The sequence below is a fragment of the Chaetodon auriga genome, chromosome 9 (assembly GCF_051107435.1).
Source record: "Chaetodon auriga isolate fChaAug3 chromosome 9, fChaAug3.hap1, whole genome shotgun sequence".
NCBI classification, from domain to species: Eukaryota; Metazoa; Chordata; class Actinopteri; order Chaetodontiformes; family Chaetodontidae; genus Chaetodon; species Chaetodon auriga.
Window position 1 is genome coordinate 2,971,393 of NC_135082.1, and position 18,571 is coordinate 2,989,963.

Here is an 18,571-nt window from a genome sequence, read left to right on the forward strand (position 1 = left end):
GTCACACGGATAAGGATACTCAACCCGACTTGTGCCTGGGCCTGCTGGCTGAAGTCCACTGGTAAAATCTTTTCCACTCAAAACTTTGACACCAGGAGGTGGTGGCTGGAAGCCTCGCTCTTCAGTTTCTGATTAAATGAGGAAACGCTTCACGTGTTTCAGTGTCATCCTTTTGGACTTACATGTTGTAAGCTTGATGACTGATGAGACAAACCGGTAAGACCCACTTAAACTCTTTTCAATACACACAGACTTAAGTTTTGTGGTATTGTTATTTTTATTTGTGTACTGTCCACTGCCCCACAATAATCCACAAACACAAATTTCCATTAATTAATTAATATGTTTATGTATACATATCATAGTGACAAATAAAAAAGAATCACAATACAAAAGACAATTTAAATATGTAGAATGTCGATCGCATGTCAAAGTCTTGATTCAACATTTTTGTACTCAACATGCGTTCAAAATATAAAAATAGACTTCTGATTAAGTTTATATACATTTTTTTTTTATAAATATAAGTATACAAATGTATTTTTAAAATACAAAGATAAATACAGTCACATAGTGTACATTGTGTACCAAACCAGCAAATACAAACAATTTTTTGGATATTTAGCATTCACAAAACACAATTATTACATTATAAATGCAACTTTAACGACAATTGCAGGTCTTCTTTTTTGTCTTTGTTTCTATTTCAGCTCTTTTCAGTCCTTCTTTTGCCACCTACGTCCTTTATTTTCATATCTGAACTAAAGGAAGCAGTCAGTGAGTGGCGAATAAATAAAGTGGATAAGAAACAGGATGTTTAGCTCTGTCGGACATCCTGTAAGAGTTTGTTGATCTCAGCCACCAGCTCACTGGCGTCCACCAGCTCATGTCGGCTGTCGCTGCGTTTGCCCTGAAGGTGGCTGAGCACTGAGTCAAAATCGTCCTCCTCGTAGTTTTCTGGGATCTCCTCCATGGCTGGCAGCCACTTGGAGGAGGGTCCAGGGAGTGGAACTGGAACTGGCACCGGGGCTGGGACCGGGGAAGGCTGCACCAGAGTGGGGCTGACCAGTGCTGTGAGCAGGGGGCTGCTGTGGGGTTTGGGAGTGTGGCCGTTGTTCTGGGGGCTGTTTTTGGGCACCTGTGAGCCTTTGTGGCTGGTACTCTGGCAGCTGAGCTTGGTGTTGGGCTTCAGGGTGTGGTAGCTGCCACCCTGGTGGTGGCCAGATGGGCCGATGCTGCTTCCTGGGTTCTGGAAGTGAGTGTTGGCGGCCCAGGCAGCCACACCCTGCTGGTGGACAGAGGGGTTGGACTTGCCGGGAAGATGACCCCTCCTACGATCTAATGATCCAGTCATGGGCACACCTACCCCACTCAGGCTAGTCCCCTTCTGGTTCTCATTGACCTGGATGTATGAGTCCAGACCCTGGGGTAGCAACCGCTGGAATACACTACTCATCTCTGACAGCAACGATGTGGTTCCACACAGGTCTTCATCTCTGGCCTCGCCCTCACCATCCTCTCCCCCCTCCTCTTCTCCACCGTCCTCACCACCCAGGTCCTTGCCGAAAGTGGAGAAGCTCTGGTTCCGGGCAGGACCAGTGTCAGTGCAGGGCTGTGGGGTCTTTTCCTGAGAGAGGTCGGTGGCTTGGCGGGCTTCTTCCCCAGGGATGTACAGGTTGCTGCGGTAGTCAGAGGAGGAGGAGGCTGGGGAGGCCAGGGGGGGCATCCAGCACTGATCTGAGTGACCCAGGACTCGACACTCCTCTGTGCAGAGCCTCATAGCTGAAAGGAACAACATAAACTCTCATAAGCAGCTGTTTATGGTTGGTTAAACAACAGAAACAATGAATCCATTATCAGATTTGTTGCCAGCTATCGCCTAATTGTTTCAGCTGTATTTACACTAAATTAAGAAATTAGACTGTACCCAGGCAGGTTCAGTTGTTTATGTATTGCATGTCCTATGCAGGTGTATCACTGTGTGTGAGTGTTCACAAGTTTATAAGTAAAGGAATGTAACAACTTGTGATGAGGAACTGTAACAGACATTGCTTCAGCTTGAAGGGACATAAAACTACAGTTAAATTCTACCTTATTGGAAAAATTCACCTGCTGCTATTGTGCTTATATTAGATGCATCTTGCAGGTAATACTTGTTTTATCAGAACAATTGTAAATTTGATCACAAAACAAAAGAGATGTAAGGATGATTCCTGTTAGTTGAGACTCTTTCCATCCAGCTAATATTTGCCTGCCTCTCCTCAGGTGTTTTTGCTGCACTGTCTCTGGAAACACAGAGGAAATCTGCAATAATTAGTCTGAAAGGCTCTCTGCAGGAGCACTGCCTGCTACAGTACCTTCCAGTGTATTTACCACGGAGAGACAATTCAGCAAGGCCGATCAATGCCTATTACCCATTCAAAATAACTCCTCCTCTAAAAGCCCTGCATTTTTCCCTTTCAAGTCACTCTTTTCAATATTAAATCTTCAAACAGAAAATCTCTGAAGAATAAATTAGACAAATCAAATATGCCAACTTAAAGCCTTCATTAAAGGAGTGCAGCACTTCTCAGTCATGCTATTGAGGGACTTCATTATTCCCTCATTAACATGAAAGGAACATTTATAATACATCAGAAAAGTGCTTTTGGGTGCACAGGAAGGCAAAAAACAGTGCGGGGGCAGAGGCAGATTGGGTGCCCTGCTGATGAAAGGGCAAAAATAAAAGATTTAACCTACATGATTTGTGTGTAAAAATGGGAAAAAAGGACACATTGGGCAAACATTAACTGAAAGCCTTCCTGTCTGACTAAGGTCAATTCATCTGACTTACTGAATGATAATTTATTGGCAAGTAAATCAGACCAGTTTTATTCAGAACTCGAGACCACATGGTCCGCTGCTGATAATGTGTTTGTTTACTTGAGAGCTTTTCTTTTATCACATTTTATCAGGAAACAAATTCGACTTTTATCCCTGATAAGAAGCAGCTGGAGGGTGCTGTTATCCACTGAGCAGAGTGTTGGCAGTGAGATTTAGATTAGACTGAGGACTACAATGTGAGCACATACTCAAAGGGACATTCCAGCAATTAGGTACTGCAGTTCCACAGAGTCTGAGTGTTTGTGGGCAAAAGATTAAAACAAGAATGTTTGTTGTATGGAGTTCAGATCCAAAATCATTACTCCGACACTTCCAATGAAGCAACTAGATAGCATTTTTCACTGGCTGTCTGGCAAATGCCCACATCTTTCAAACTTCAAGCACTCAACTCATTTTTTTAGTTATTAATCTGTCTCCATGTCCAAGCTGAGATAACCCCCATGATATCATTACGACATTGTCAGGGTTATTATCCCATTGTTGACAAAGCTTCCCCAAGCTAACAGTTTCTCCCTGCTCCCAGTCTTTATGCTAAGCGATTTTAACCTCATTCAGACTCCAGCTCACACAGAGATGAGAGTGCTGTTGATCTTCTCTTTTCACTCTCAGAGAGAAAGCAAATAAGTGTATTTCACAAAGCATTAAACTGTTCTTTTAAAAAACAAAAGCATAATAAGAAGTATAGTGTAAGTATAGTATAATAGTCATAAATTTCTTTTAATACTGCTGTTTTAAAGAATTTCCTGTTTTCTATAAGTGTTCTTTACGCATTTGTATGAGTTTTGCAATGTTTCCAGCATAAAGGTACATTCGCTCGTAATACACTGTAGAAAATCCTCTGCATCTAGATGGTCTTATCCTCGCTTGAGCAGGGATGAATACCATATCCAGCCATAATGACAGGGCACTGACTAAACGCTGCTTGAAATCATCCATGCTGCAGTGGACATGGGGGTGGGAGGCGGTGTGAACATACAGAAGGAGAAAGGTGAGCTTTGAGATGTAATTATGCTCTTCAGGGCTTAATCATGAGCGCAACTTTGTGCTCACTCCATGGCAACTATTCGTCACATGGCAATTAAATTCCTCCTTTTCATCAGAGGTGCACTAGTGCTTCAGTTTGGACGGCTGAAAGTGAAGGCTTGAAGGTGGGAAAAAGGAGAATGAATAACGAGCAGAGCTCCTCCACAAAGCTACGAAGGAAGGGAGGGAGCAAGTGGGGGTGGGAGGTGTTAGTGATGAGACGGTCTGCCCGTCTGGGTCAACTTTAATTGGGATGTAGCTAAAATGCAATGTCAAGTGATGGCTGTGTGGGAAGCTGGCTGGAAAGAAGTGGGAGCACTGGGAGGAGAGAGGTTTTGTGATAAAGGAAGCTGCAGCAGCTTGCATCCTGTGTGACATTAGCCCAGACAGCCTGAGAGGCAGAGGAACTTTAGAGCATATGACTGAGTGTTTCAAACTCAACTAGTTGGTGAAACCTGCCAGATATTTGATGCTAGGTGGATAGAATATTTCGAACTCATTAGGGTCAATCACTGTTCAACAAGTATTCAAAGCTCCTTCTTGTTAACTCAGTTGAGGAGAGGAGGGAAACTCCATGCAGTGTGACGGTGAGGAGAAGAGATGGGTGGCTGTAAAGGAAGATCAGTTGAGCTATCTAGAGAGATATCTCAAGAACGTGGTGACAGAAAAGTGAAAATCGAAGGGTGAGAACATACAGTATCATTCACAAGCCTCACAGGCCAATGCACATGCAGCCACATGTAATGCAGAACAAAGAAGGCAGAGTGCGTTATGGCACTTATTATGTCTTAACCCAAGGCTTCTCAACCTGTTGTGGTTTGTTTATGGGTAACAAAACTTTCATGATGCCAGCAATAGACCTGTCACTTCATCATGGAGGGATGTCACAAGTAATTATAGAGAAAATTAAAATTAACGATTGGTTCAGACTGGTTTTTCCAGTCTGTCTTAATGCAATATATATTTTGCCCATAAGTACAGTGAGTTATTGGTCACTGGTCCTGAAACAGTCCACAGTCCTCATTCTGTGTAAAGTACATTATTAAGTCAGCAGTAGCAAATGTGAGTAATATCAAGTGGGTATCTTAGAAAAGTTCATGTATTTTTGTATGAGACCCCCTCAGTATGTTTGGGGACACTGTCTGGGAAATCCTACTACTAAGTTTCAGTCTAGGTAGCCATTTGACTTGTGTAACTCAGCGTGCTGAAGCTTCTTATTGGCTTTGCCTGAGCCTTGGAATGCATTTCTACACAGCATGAGGACTGTGGATTTTATTTCCCAGCACTTATGTTGGAATTGTGTTAGAAAGGATTCACTTCAATGCTAGTGTGGGTAGGATGAATGATTGCAGCAACCAATAACTCTTTCATCGTACATGTAGCATGTAGGTGTTGTATTAAGATCCTTTAAGATTTAGGATTCAAACCTTTATTAAAAACAAATCAAGCACATCAATATGTCATTCTAAGAAACCTGCCACAATCAGTGCTCACCAAGTGACATATAGACAGGTTTGCTACCCCTAGGTTGAGGAATTCTGGTTTAGCCCCTGTTGTGCCATATTTAAAGATGCAAGAGAGAAATGACCTATGTTTCAGTACCATGTAAGGACATGGATGGAGTAAGTAAATTACACCGAGCAGATAAATCATGAAAATTGTTCATCTTTTAGAGCTGAACCATGAAAGTCAAAATGCCCAACATTTACTGCTTTTCCCTATCTTACATGATACTAAACTGAGTTTAGAATTTTTAGAAGAGTTCACCTTGGGATTGGGAGAAGACTTGTGTTGGGCATTTTTCACTATCTTTTGATATTTATGAAGTAAACCATTAGTTAATTATTTGACAAAGTATTGGGGCAGATTAGATCAATAATTAAAATAACTGTTTACCCTTCAATCTTAGGTCAGATTTTTCCTGTGGAATTTAGTGGATACAGTATAGAGTTTATATATATATATATATATATATATGAGAGAGAGAGAGAGAGAGAGAGATACACTGCACTTTGCATTCAGAACTAGATACTAGGGAGAAAAGACAGGAATAATGGGATATGATGGAGGGGTTATGAAGTGTGGTGGATGGGGGGCCAGGGGTGTACCTGCATGCGTTCTGTGCTGGCCATCAGGGGAATATATCTCAGTAAAGCTCTCACCAAGGAGCCTATCCATGGGTGACTCCCTGCCAGGCTCGTAGTCACTGTCTCCAGCTTCACTGTCTCCACGACCACTGTCCTTGAGACTGAACTTATCCATCTCATTCAGGGCATATCTGTATGGAAAGACAGACAAAGATTTGATAAATTTCTCAAAGAACACTGGCTAATCATTGACAATAATATTATCAAATTGTTCAGGGAAAGCCATGCAACTGATGGATAATAAGGTGCACAGAGAGGCAGAGAGTGCTCTGCAGAGGAGGTTTTACATAAAATTATGCAAATGCAAAGTTATTGAGCATACAGTTTGACTCTAAACCAAAAAGCTACTGGATATGGATACAATGAACTATGTGAAAGTGCTGACAACAGACTAAATCGAGTGGAAATATTTTACCATGATATTATAAAGGTGCACAAAAGAGTATTCCTTAATTTTGACCTTACTTCTGCCAATGCCACACCATAAAGGCTTTAAATACATCATTTTGCATGTGCATTACCTGTAGCTCCTGGTGTATTTGTTGCCTCTGAAGCTTGGTCGTGGCTGGTACTGGCCCTGATGGAGCATGGACAGAAGCTGTGAAACTTGCTACAATCCCAAGAGAAACAAAAAAGACAAAAAAAGAAAGAAAAAAGAAAAATAAAAGGAAAAAATGAAGAGGGGAAAATGAATGGAGTCAAACAAGCAAGGCCACAAGACAATGTTGGGTGGGGGGATTTTGGGGTAGGGGTGTGGGTGGCATGACTTTGTGACTTCGTCCTGAATGTGATGGTTAACAAAAACATGACACGAAGGGCTGAAGGTAACAGAATATGGGAGCAAGGGATAAATTCAGAACAAATACTCGATTTAAGACAAAAAAACATGCATAGTAGGTGATTTTGTGAAGAAATATTACATGTAAAAAGTCTTTTGGTTTTAACAGATCCATATAGTTGTATGGTTATAGTACTTTTAGCACAAACGACAGTCATAACAGAGCATCTTCTAATAAAATGAACTTATAGCAGGCAATCACATTGTCTTACCTCTACAGGCGGAGTAGCATGGGCCAGCTCCAGGGCAAAGTTCTCTGGCACATGATTGGAGGAGATGGTGACCAGGCTGTTGAGGGACTGGCGGCTATGATGGCTCTGCCTGCTCCCCAGTGTGCCCCTCTCAGGTGTAGGGGAGGCTGAGGGGGAGCGTGGGTGGGCACGGACAGGCAGGGTGCCATTGACGGTCGGGACCAGGGTGATGTCCGCCTTGTGGATCTGCCTGGCGGGCTTCTTGGGGTGGTTCTGGTAGCTGCTCTCCGCCACTCTGCAGTTGTAGTTGTGTCTGGGGTCTTTCTTCTCACGGCTGCAGCGGGCAGTGGCAAACAATACCATGACAATAAGCAGCAGAGCACAAACGGCGCCCAGAGAGATGATGATGATGAGGGAGAGATCCAATGGGGCTTGGCTGGAGCCAGTGGGGTAGAGAGGGGGGAGGATGTCCATAGTCTCCTGGAGAGAGAGTCTGAGGAGGGCCCCTGTGGACAACCGACTGGTACCCCTGTCCTGCACTTCCACCCTGATCTCCATCACGTCCCGTGGAGCCTGCTCCAGGCTGGTGTTAGTTCTGAGCTCACATCGCCGAGCGTCCATCACAAACAGCCCATCTTCATTGCCACCAACAATAGCACAGCTCACCTCTCCATTGGCGCCGGCATCGCGGTCTGTGACTTTAAGTGCTGTGATCAGCTGCCCTGGTGATGCATACTTCCACACCGGCAGTTCAGCGGTGTGATTCCGAAGGGAGGGGGAGTGGATGATGGGCGGGTTATCATTTTCATCCAAAACAGTCAGCAGGACTGTGGTGTTAGTTGATAGTGCAGGGTTTCCCCCATCACGTGCCTGAATGGTGAAGGCAATCCGACTGACATCTTCATGGTCAAAGCTTCGTAAGGCATAGATGGCGCCATTAGAAGGATCAATTGTGACGTAGGTGGAGATTGGGCTCCCCTGGACCAGAGCATCTACGATGGTGTAGGTCACTTGGCCATTGGTGCCCAGATCTGGATCTGAGGCCACCACAGTCATCAGGTAGGCTCCAGGAGAGTTATTCTCTGATTTAAAGACCTCGTAGCGGCTCTTCTCAAAACATGGAGGATTGTCGTTTTCATCCAACACTTGAACAGTGAAGTGTTTGATGGTGGAGAGGCTGGGGGAACCCCTGTCCTCAGCTATGACTGTCAGACTATACTCTGACCTCTTCTCCCTGTCCAGTGAGACATTGGTGAGGATCATGTAGTTCTTCTCATAGGTCTTCTGGAGTCTGAAGTGGCCATGGCCGTGCAGCCTGCACACCACCTCACCATTGAGCCCAGTGTCACTGTCGTCAACACGCACCAGCGCTATGAAGGTGTCCACAGGGGCGCCCTCTGAAATATAGGCCACTTCCTCCTTCCCAGGCGTCATCAGATTGATGTTTATCTCCGGTTTGTTGTCATTCACATCCTCCACTTTCACCACAATTTTGCAAAGTCCAGGAATAGAATTAGGACCTAAATCCTGAGCCTGAACATCCAGCTCATAGGAAGCAGTGGTTTCATAGTCCACTTTTTTAATAAGAGTAATGTGGCCATTTTCTGGGTTTATCTTAAATGTTTCCAATATCTTTGGTGAAACATGGCTGCTGAAAGTGTATACTATTTTCCCATTAGTGCCCTCGTCTGGATCTGTGGCATTTAAATCAATGATGAGAGTCCCAAGGGGAGAGTTTTCCAGCAAATTGATGATATAAGCCTGCTCATCAAAGGCTGGGCTGTTGTCGTTGGAATCAGAAATGCTGATCTTGAGCAAAGTGGAGCCAGACTTTGAGGGTACACCATTATCTGAGGCCGTGAGTTGCAGCTGGTAGCTGGACTGCACCTCCCGGTCTAACTCCCTCATCACCACCAGCTCTGCGTACTTGGCCCCGTCCGTCCTGGTCCTGATGTCGATCTTAAAGAAGTTATTGGGTGTCAGGGAGTAAGTGTGCAGGGAGTTCTCCCCGACGTCCGCATCGACGGCGCCATCCAGCGGGATGCGCGTCCCCACGGATGCGCTCTCGGAGATCTCAATGGGAACGATGGCACGGGAGAAGTGCGGGGAGTTGTCATTAATGTCCAAGACTTCCACCTCTACATGGAACAGCTGCAGGTACTCCGTCGGGAGAGTGACCACGTCGAATTCAATCGAGCAGTTCAAGTTTTTCTCACAAAGCTTCTCACGATCGATTTTGGTGCCAATGCTGATCTCGCCGTCCTCCTCTCGGACAGACAGGAACGACGTACTCCCCCGTTGCATAGCGCGGAACCGAAAGGTCAGCGTACTCGGTAGTTTGGATAAAACACCCGCTACATCCTCCTTTAACCGTGCAATAACCGTGCCCACTTTCTGCTCCTCGTAAACTTTATATTTCAAAGTCTTACCGGTAGCCCCGTGCATAAGCGCGACCAAAAGCAATAGTTTGAGTAGTGCCGAAGAGAATATATTTCCTTTGGTTTGGATTATTTTTGCCCCCATCTTCTGCGAGCACACTGTGGCCATTACTTCCACAGAGGGAAAAAATTGGGGGATAAAGGAGATATGTCCTCTCAGACGTCTGGCATGTTCAGTCCTCGGCTGCTGCTCAGTCTCCGTAAAGAACTCCGCAAAAGAGATTGAAAAATAAATAAATGAATAAATATATAAGTAAACTTTCCTTCTTTGAGAAAAGAACAGCACACAAAAGCAAACTGCAGCGCTCTCCTTGTGGACAGATCTGTTGCATGTACCGACATATGCCTAATATGTGTGTGCGCCTGTGAATGAGTGAGAGTGAATGTCTGGGCGAAGAAAAGGCGCAGCTTTCTCACAGTCTGTGCATGAGAGTGAGTGAGTGAGAGAGCGAGAGAGAAAGGGAGGCAGGGAGGGAGGGAGGAAGTGTGTATGTGCGTGCGCTCGCGCGTGTGTGCGTGCGCTCTGCTCTGTCGCCGCTCCAGTCTCTCTCTTTGCCCGCCCCGCACCCAAACTGGGTATCTTTTCCACACAAAAACGCCCCCACTTCCCCCTCTTCCATTCCCTCACCCCCTCTCCTCCTAAATCATCAGAACGGCCTCCTCAAGCAACACAGGAGGGACTGTTGATAGTGGCCCCGTGTCTCCCCCCACCTTCCTCCCCAACGCAGAGGACACCCCAGTATTAGAAGTGTGCCACAACAATGGGCCCGAGGAGGAATTATTCTGGCCTCAGCCACATTTAAGACAACCACACACTGCGGCAGACTTACATTGTTGCAATTCACAAATGGGGTCTTTTGTCATGAGTGCATACAAGGCGAAGTTGTTCCTCACAGAATAGTAATTCCAAGAGGAAGGAAACATGGCCATCACTCAGTGGTGCTAATGTGAGAGGGTGAATTTAAAAATTAAAATGACATAAGATATTTCTATGTCATCTCAGCATAGTTTGTTTGTGATAGCCAAAAGAAAACTCATAGCTATAGCTACATATTTTTAGGGTCTGATTACCTTCATATTGCCATACTTTTCCTTTGGGGACTAAATCCCATCTACCTGTCTGTCTGACCTACAAGCAAGTTTATCTGGCTTTAAGTTAGAAACCTGACATGCCTGAAGCCAAATATAGCCAAAAAAAAAAAAAAAAGTCAAATTTTCCTGCATTATAACTACAAGACCTTAAACAGTCTTTGTTTATTATACCCAAGATGGAGACATTTGGCCAGTTTACATAACTTATAATAAAAATAATAATATATTTACCACAATATTCCCTTCATTTTCATTTTGTGGCTCATAACATTGCTATTTCTCCAAAGGAAAGGACGTCTAATAATTTTCAGAATTGTCTTATATGTCTTGTTTTTTTTGTCTCCCTGACAAAAGAAGAAAGTTTATTTGGCCCCTGGTCATAGAGTGGGCACTCAACATGTCTCAGTGTCAGAAAACAGTGTCAGACAGTTGAAACAAACAATTTCTTTTTGCATATTTCTTCTGGCACCTCAGCTCAACAAGCTAAAAAATGCTTACATTATTTCCATTTTTATAGCAAATGGATGAAATGGATGATGAAATGCTTAGAATTTAGAAATATTATTGACAATCTAGTCTTGGAATATTTCCATTTAAATGCAATGCTATTAAATACATTCCCGCACTCACTAAGGGTTAACGTATGGCGAGTGCTTTGCCATTCACCAAGCTGACCCCGCGTGTGCGCTTTTGGCAAACCTCCTCCTCCTCCTCTTGCTGCATAATAATGTTTTGTGGAATCCTACAACTCCTGAACCAACCAACTTACCCTCCTGCAAACTCAAAGAATCACTCAGAGAGTAAACAACTGGGCAAGCGGAGCTTTATGAGAGCAGCTCCAGGCCATCTGGCCCAGGCCTCAGACAACCCAAACCTACAATTACCATCTATGCAGACCCTGCCGCCCCCCAGCCAAGTTACACCAAATGAGAATTAGCCACACTCAGATAAAATCTCCTCCTTACATTTGCTGTTGTAAAACTGTCCTGAACTTGGATGAGTTTACTATTCAGTAGTAATGAGAGGCAATCTGTGCTGTTTGGATTGCCTTTATTTGAATATGTCATAGTTGCCGAAATGTTTCAGAAGAGCAAAAAAGGGCATAAAGATCAAAGAGGCTGATAAGTCTTTTTATGACATGTATTAATCCATTCTCCTCTCCTAAAATGGGTTGAAGTTCACATCACAGCATACATTTCTATAGTACATCCTCATCAGTGCGCCACAGACTCCAATAAGCCAGCAGAAGCTCAATTTGAAGGTTCCCTAGATTCCATTTCCCCCTAATCATTCTGAAAGTAATGAGTTACACTGCACAGATTTATGTTCTCAATAAGTTTCATTTGGAGTGAGAATCATATCTGATAACTGGCGCGCTGATTGGTTTCAACAGAGCAAATTATCTGGGGCCGGCATCTTTGGGAGGTTGCGTCTCTGTGATGGATTTTATCTGCATTTTAAACTCCTATGCGTGACCCGTGGGAACAGGCTCTCTGCGCCGCCATCTGTCTCTGAGCAAACACATGGACATCGGCTCCTGAGCTGATATACACTCTACTGATGCTGAGTGACTCCACAAGGGGAAAGTGCCAATTCAGTCCACAGTATAAAGATACTCATTTCATGTTTTTATGAATGACTGTGGACAGTTAGTGTTGTTAGTTCACCATGTACATCACTTGTGGTGATTCTGTGACCGGGGTGACCACTCTGAAAGTCTCTATAATATTCTTATAAATGCTACTGTGTGTGATACCTAACAGCCATCTGACTGAATTTTATATTCTGATGACCACAATATTGCTTTAATCATCTAACTGGAGTTTTGGATTCTGTTAATGATATGATAAAGTTTGGCACTCAATAAATCGCAATCCACTTCTCTGTCTGACACAACAATTTACAGTATTTGGATATTTTAAATGGCCTCTTTATATCAGTAAATCAGTGGTGGACAGATTCCCTGCACCAAAACTGAACTCGTTTCAGAACTGGAGCTATCACTTTAGACACTGAGGTTATGTCCTTTTATATTCTGCAAATAAAAATGAACACATGGTCTGCATTTTTAAGATTGATTCCAATATTTTTCAAAATCACCAAATTTTGAGATACATTTTTTCATTAGACAGCAGCAATATTTTCACTAGACTACTTTTTTGGCCAACAACAATAAATGAATAGTGGAGAAGACTTTTAAACATGTTGGAAAGTAAAAACTGACCAAAAAAAAATAAAAAATTAAGCAGCCAGTTGAGTCAATGAAATATGTAAAGTCCCAAATACAACATTTTAGACAGGGATGTTTGGGGGACTCGTGACCTCAGTATATCTAAAATCCTGGCTATGACCCTGCTTCTACTGATACAGCCCAAATTTTAGGAGATAAACTGGAGACATTAGTAATAACTGAATGCTTTTGGCTGTTTTTTGGTTATAGTGGCATATGAAACAGACAGAAGACAGAAAACATCAGCTAAGAGGGAACACTGTAACATGCATGCTATAAGATCAAATGTGGACACATTCACTACAATTTATTTTGCTGTAAAATGTTGCCCTACTGAACTAAATCTGTATGTGTTTTGTATCATTTAACACTCCTAAGTGGTCATGTCATAGTTTTCTCCAGCCGATTATGCATTTACAGAACCGTTATGGATGGTGCTAAGCTCTCCCCATGCGGAGTAACAACACTGTGGTGTCTCTCACGGGAGCAGACATGGTACCTCTGGCATGTCTTCAATAGAATAAACCACGGATGAAAGAGTCCCGTAACATATAACAAAGTTAGCCACAGGCTGTTGCCCCTGCACATATAGTACTACAACCCCCCTGTTGAGAAGCTGACGATGCTGTAATGGCATTAATGGAGTCAGGAACACACTCAAATCACATTTCCTATGGAAAAGAAAAAAGAAAAGCACAAGACATTCTACAGATTTCAGCTAAGTTTTTTCTCTCATCCCAACAGAGCCACTGCTGCAGAGCTGCACCATTGGACTGTACTGTGTATGATAGTGTGCGGCCTAATACAACGAAATGCATATACAGCCTCATCATTACTAAATATGTAGATTTGATTTTAAGACTAAATACTAAGAAACTTTCCATGAACCAGTGGTGATAATGATGATCTCATGATGAATCTTATGATGCTGCAATCACAGTCCAAATGTCATTGCCCAGATTCAGTAAATTTAGCACTCAGAAAGAGCTATGTTTAACTCTTTAGTCATCTTGAGTGAGAAGGCAAAAGGGCCACTGCGTCATTGCAGGCTCATATGGGCAGTTGGAGGGAGGATGACTGGGTGGATGATGGGGTGGATGCAGAGATTCTGCCCTTGGGGACCATAAAATTACTGAAAGGAGTTTGGAGGGGAGTGTGTGGGGTGCAGGGTGAGGGGTTCAGCAACTTTGTCATTGAAATGAAGCAGGAGATCCCAATGACAAAGGCTGCATAGCAGGTGGAGAGAGGGCAGCGTGGGGCAGCCCTCCCAAACCACCCTCCCCCCCCAGAGAATCAGTGTGCTCACCAGAAGGATGGGGGTGGAGGCTGGGAGCCGTGGTGGGGTTTGTGTCATGTGTGCACTTCTTAGAACATGGGAATATGCATATGAGCTCCCCCCATTTCCATTCCTCTGTCTGATTTTTTTTTTCTTTCCAACTCGGATATTATGACAGGAAAGACTTAAAGCAAGCATACATGAATTGAGCAAATATGAATAACACTAATGAATAATTGGTAATATGAGAAAAAAGTAGCAAGAACAAAGATAACAGTAGTATGATAATATTCAATAACAACCCAGCTAAAAATAAATACTGAGAAATTAATTTGGATCCATGTATGTAGATACTCAGCATCTCTCTGTCTTCATCAGGCAAAAGGGGAGTCTCGGTGTGCGTCCGGGGGGGCTTGTGTGGATTGTAAAGGCACGCGAGCATCTGTCACCACCTCATTACCATGCTGTTAGCTCGCACGAGACAGAAGGGATTTGGGTTCCAAGACAGGGGAGTCAGGATCCTCTCTTCCACCCACCAAGCCTGGCCAGACATAACACATCATAAAGATCAAATTTATGTGTGAAATGCAACCAGCTGAAGATTGGTTCAAGTGCTGTTTGCAACAATATAAAGTGTGACTCAGTCTAAATTAAAGCTGTGACAAAAAATTAAAAATAAGAGCATGTCCATTGGTAGCATATTAAAGCAAAACTCCACCCTTGCAGGCCCCCTTACAAAGCTTCAATATAAATGTATGTGGACACCCAAACACTGCACCCACCTCAAACTTTCCACTGGATGGTGGAACCTAGCACAAGGGATCTGTTCCCATTCAGCCACTAGAACCTCAGTGAGGTCCAACACTGATGTTGGATGATAAGGCCAAGCTCTCAGTCGGTGTTCAAGTTCACTGGCCTTTTTGGCTGTTCACCAAAAAATAGTTCCAACATGTTACTCTTGATATTTTGTCATTTATCATCTTTTTCATTACTGTTTGTGAACAGATATCTGACATGATAATCTGTGAGCTTTCGAGGTGTTGATAGATGTATGTTCTAAGCTTGAGCAGAGCCAGGGTAGCTGTTTCCTTTGACTCCCAGTCTTTATGCTAAGGTAATCACATCCCAGATCTGCTGAGACATGAGATTGATGTTTGTCTTCTTATCTCACTCAGAAATAAATGAAATACATATATTTAAGTGTAAAGCTATTCCTTTAAAGGATTCCCCCCCCCCCCCGCCCCCCTTTCAAAGTTGTGTCTCTTCAATATGTGATGTTCACTGTATTTCAGAAGTTTATTTTCCTGATGAAATCTTGCAAGTTTCACTTTTTCGCTGCATCCTCAGCCTGCATTGTTTACCACTACAGCGGATAGTGATTTTCTACATTTCTGAAATGTTGTTCCCTCTCTGAGGACAAGCGGTTCTTTGTTAAGTTGTGACAGTGAAGAGAAGATGTTGCAAAATTACACAAAAAGAAAGATGACAGAGAGTATGGTGACAGATATACAACCGTGCAAGCTGCAAATCTTGGGTAATTGTTAAACTCTGGTGGAAACAGTTGCACTTTGATTAGAGAGATGTCACGTTCTGGTGTCAGTGCCTTAGAATCAAACTCCATTGTAGTTGTGTAGAAGCCAGCTCAGCATGATATCATGTTGTCTTCATTTTCAGGTATCCACAGGAACAACAACAACAACAACACAAAGACACTTCTGTTCACATACTTTTGGATTGGGTCTTGGTTTTGGCTCTGTAGGTCTAATCAAGGGAAATCCAAATGCAGCAGCATGCAATGATATTTTAGACGACAGTGGACTTCCAACTGTATGTGTTTAGCTTTTATGTTTGTGTTTGTGTTCAGCCTTTATGTTTCAGCATGACAAATCCCCTGTGCACCAAGCCAGCTCCACAAAGAAATCACCTGCTTGGATCCACCTAGATATTAGACATATTGATACACAGACCAGAATGGAACCCTGCTTAGACCTCATGAGCCTTTGCTGTTGTGTAAAGAGCTATATCATATTTGATGGCTTCAGAATTATGACAAAGTGTTTTGTAATTTGATTTTTCTACATCTAAACCTAAACTTTACATACGTTTAATGAATGTATTTAAATCTAGAATTTAACGATAGACATCAGATATTTCTTCATTTTCAAGAAGCCCTGGTAATTTATACAATATGGCTACATTTGACCAAGTAAGAGAACTGGAGAGACAGAAAAATGGTAGCAGTACAACAAAGTGTTTCCAACAAGCAATAATGCAACAGTATATCAATAAATTGTAGCAGTACGAGAAAAGACATCATTTCCATGTATGCCCCTAAATGTTAGAGAATGCAATCTGTGCATTGTTCGAATAAATACTGTAGGCTTGTGTCACATGGAAAAAGAAAAACACTGAACGAGAGAAGGATTCTACATGTAAATTCAGTATAAGTTGTAATTACCGCATTGTTTACATCACAAGAGGGAGTGTTCATGCTGAGCTGTTCTAATGCTGTAAAGCCTGTTAGCCTTTCTCTGCAGCAGAAAAGCTTGTTTGCTCTCCTCTTGTCTCTGATCAGCTCTGATTGTCTTTGCTGGGATTGCCAGCCCATCCATAAAGCCCCTGCTTCTACCTGGGTTGCAGTCTTGTTAACTGCCCCCCAGGACTTCATTCACATTTGGAGGTATTGAAGGAGCTCCTTGACTTGGTAATGGGGTTTTCGAGCTATATACAAGGCCATTGTCTTGTTAGGTATGTTTTGTGCGCCACCACCATTTACCTTGTTGAATTTCTCCAAGGTTTGAAAAGAAGCTTTTAGATGTCCTGTTTCACTTTGAAGAGCAGCTATCACAAAGAAACCACACAGTGTAAAAAGGTCTCTGAGTGTGCAGGGATGATTTGTCCTGAAAAGAAAAACAAAATTCTCTTCATTTCTATAGACTTAAAAAGACTTTTTTTAAAAAAGAAAAAAAGAAAAAAAAAAAAGATATATTTGTAGCCTCAGCTCAGACGGTGCAGATTTTAAACTAGGCTCTGGGTGAAGTTTCACAACTCATAAAATATTCATGATCTTCAAAAATCAGGAATATCTTGTCGATACTCCCTGCAAGCAGCTAGTTGTCATCGACCTCTCTCTGTAAATTAGAGCAGCGCTGACAAACACCATAAAGGTATCCATCTGCGAGGAGGACTCTGCCAGCGGGTTTTCTCTGCCACAAAGGCTAATTGACTTCTCTGGCTCACCTCAAAAGACTTGCTTTGCGTAGTCTTACATTTCATGTACAAACAGTGCAGGTCTGTTTAGGATGATCACAGGCACTTTTACAGCAGGTCCCTCCCTGCAGTCATGTTGTGACAGAGCCAAAGCCTCCACTCTGACAGACACACGTCTGGCATATGCTGCCCTGATACCTGATCACTTGTTTTTGAAGTTGTATAATAGCCTCTCCTGGTCTACGCCCTCTATTCATATCTTGGGACTGGGAAATCAGCATCCAGCCAGTTGTTGTCCGAGTATAATATCCTCTAAATCCTTGTCCCCTCAGGGGCAGCTGTGGTACAATCCAGTCCACTGAACCCCAAATTGGCCCCAGTGCTGTGCCATCGCTGTGTGAGTGTGCATGAATGGTTATCACTCCTGATGAGCAGGTAGCACCTTGCATGGCAGCTTCTGCCACTAGTATATGTGAATGGCTGAATTCTGACTTGTTTTATAAAGTACTGTGAGAGGTCAGTAAGATTGGAAAAGTGTAATTTAAATGCAGTCCATTTACCATCTAAACCTTCATCCGTCTTACCCCACCCCTCTTTTTCACCTTTCTCTCTAATCTCAAAGGGGTAGGTTTAGGGACTGTTTGCCAGATGCTAAGCACCTTCTTTTTTCTGTTTGGTTACATTTGAAACCTGCATTCTCTGCTCATTTACCCCACACAAAGTAACAAGTGCCTCCTGAAGTACAAAAATTTGCTTTGTGCGCGATCATTAAACTTTCTAAGTTATGCGGTTTGCTTCTCCTCGCATGGGTCACTAAAATCATAATCTTACTCACAACCCTGGAGAGCATCAACTCATTAGACTCTCCGACACAAAACTGTCTTTTTCAAACTGAGAGTTATGGGTGACGCATGCTTGCAGGACAATAGAGGGAGGACAGCAGCAAGTAAGGAGTTTTTCTGAGCGTTGGAGGGGGAGAGGAGAGCGAACAAAGGCCTCCTATGTGGCTCGAGTTGAATGTTTACCATGTGCAGGGCCAATGGGTGACATATTTTCGGGAGTGCTCATTCATTAGACTGAAGATTTACTACCCGCAGCCGCCCACCAGCCCCCACTTCTTCCTTTCTGTTTGTCTTGGCAGATGTGAGGCAGGCGCTGGCCTTTCTTTCTCTCTTTCTCTTTTTGTTTTTGGAGTGGGGGTAGAATCTTTCTGACCAAAGTGCCACGTGTTCTTAATTTTGGG

The 18,571-nt window shown here is 43.1% G+C and overlaps 1 protein-coding gene across 4 annotated transcripts; it reads right to left on the minus strand.

The window, feature by feature from the left end:
• Positions 1 to 279: 279 nt before the first annotated feature.
• Positions 280 to 9,893, minus strand: pcdh18b (protocadherin 18b). 4 transcript variants are annotated; one of them, XM_076739724.1, is made up of 4 exons: positions 7,104 to 9,893; positions 6,575 to 6,630; positions 6,069 to 6,184; positions 280 to 1,782 (listed from the first exon to the last, which is right to left on the minus strand). In XM_076739724.1, the coding sequence occupies exons 1-4, from the start codon at positions 9,627 to 9,629 to the stop codon at positions 818 to 820; spliced, it is 3,663 nt and encodes a 1,220-aa protein (XP_076595839.1). In that variant the 5' UTR covers positions 9,630 to 9,893; the 3' UTR covers positions 280 to 817. The 4 variants fall into 4 exon arrangements, with proteins under 4 accessions (XP_076595839.1, XP_076595837.1, XP_076595838.1 ...); XM_076739722.1 differs by having other exon boundaries at positions 6,015 to 6,184; XM_076739723.1 differs by having other exon boundaries at positions 6,575 to 6,663.
• Between the last annotated feature and the right edge of the window lie 8,678 nt (positions 9,894 to 18,571).

Excerpts from the sequence above, each read along its gene's own strand:
- pcdh18b (XM_076739720.1), bottom strand. The coding sequence starts at position 9,629 with ATGGCCACAGTGTGCTCGCAGAAGATGGGGGCAAAAATAATCCAAACC. Across the intron at positions 6,664-7,103 it reads ATGCTACTCCGCCTGTAGAG|CAAGTTTCACAGCTTCTGTC; the intron begins GTAAGACAATGT and ends TTGGGATTGTAG. Across the intron at positions 1,783-6,014 it reads CCAGCACAGAACGCATGCAG|CTATGAGGCTCTGCACAGAG; the intron begins GTACACCCCTGG and ends TGTTCCTTTCAG.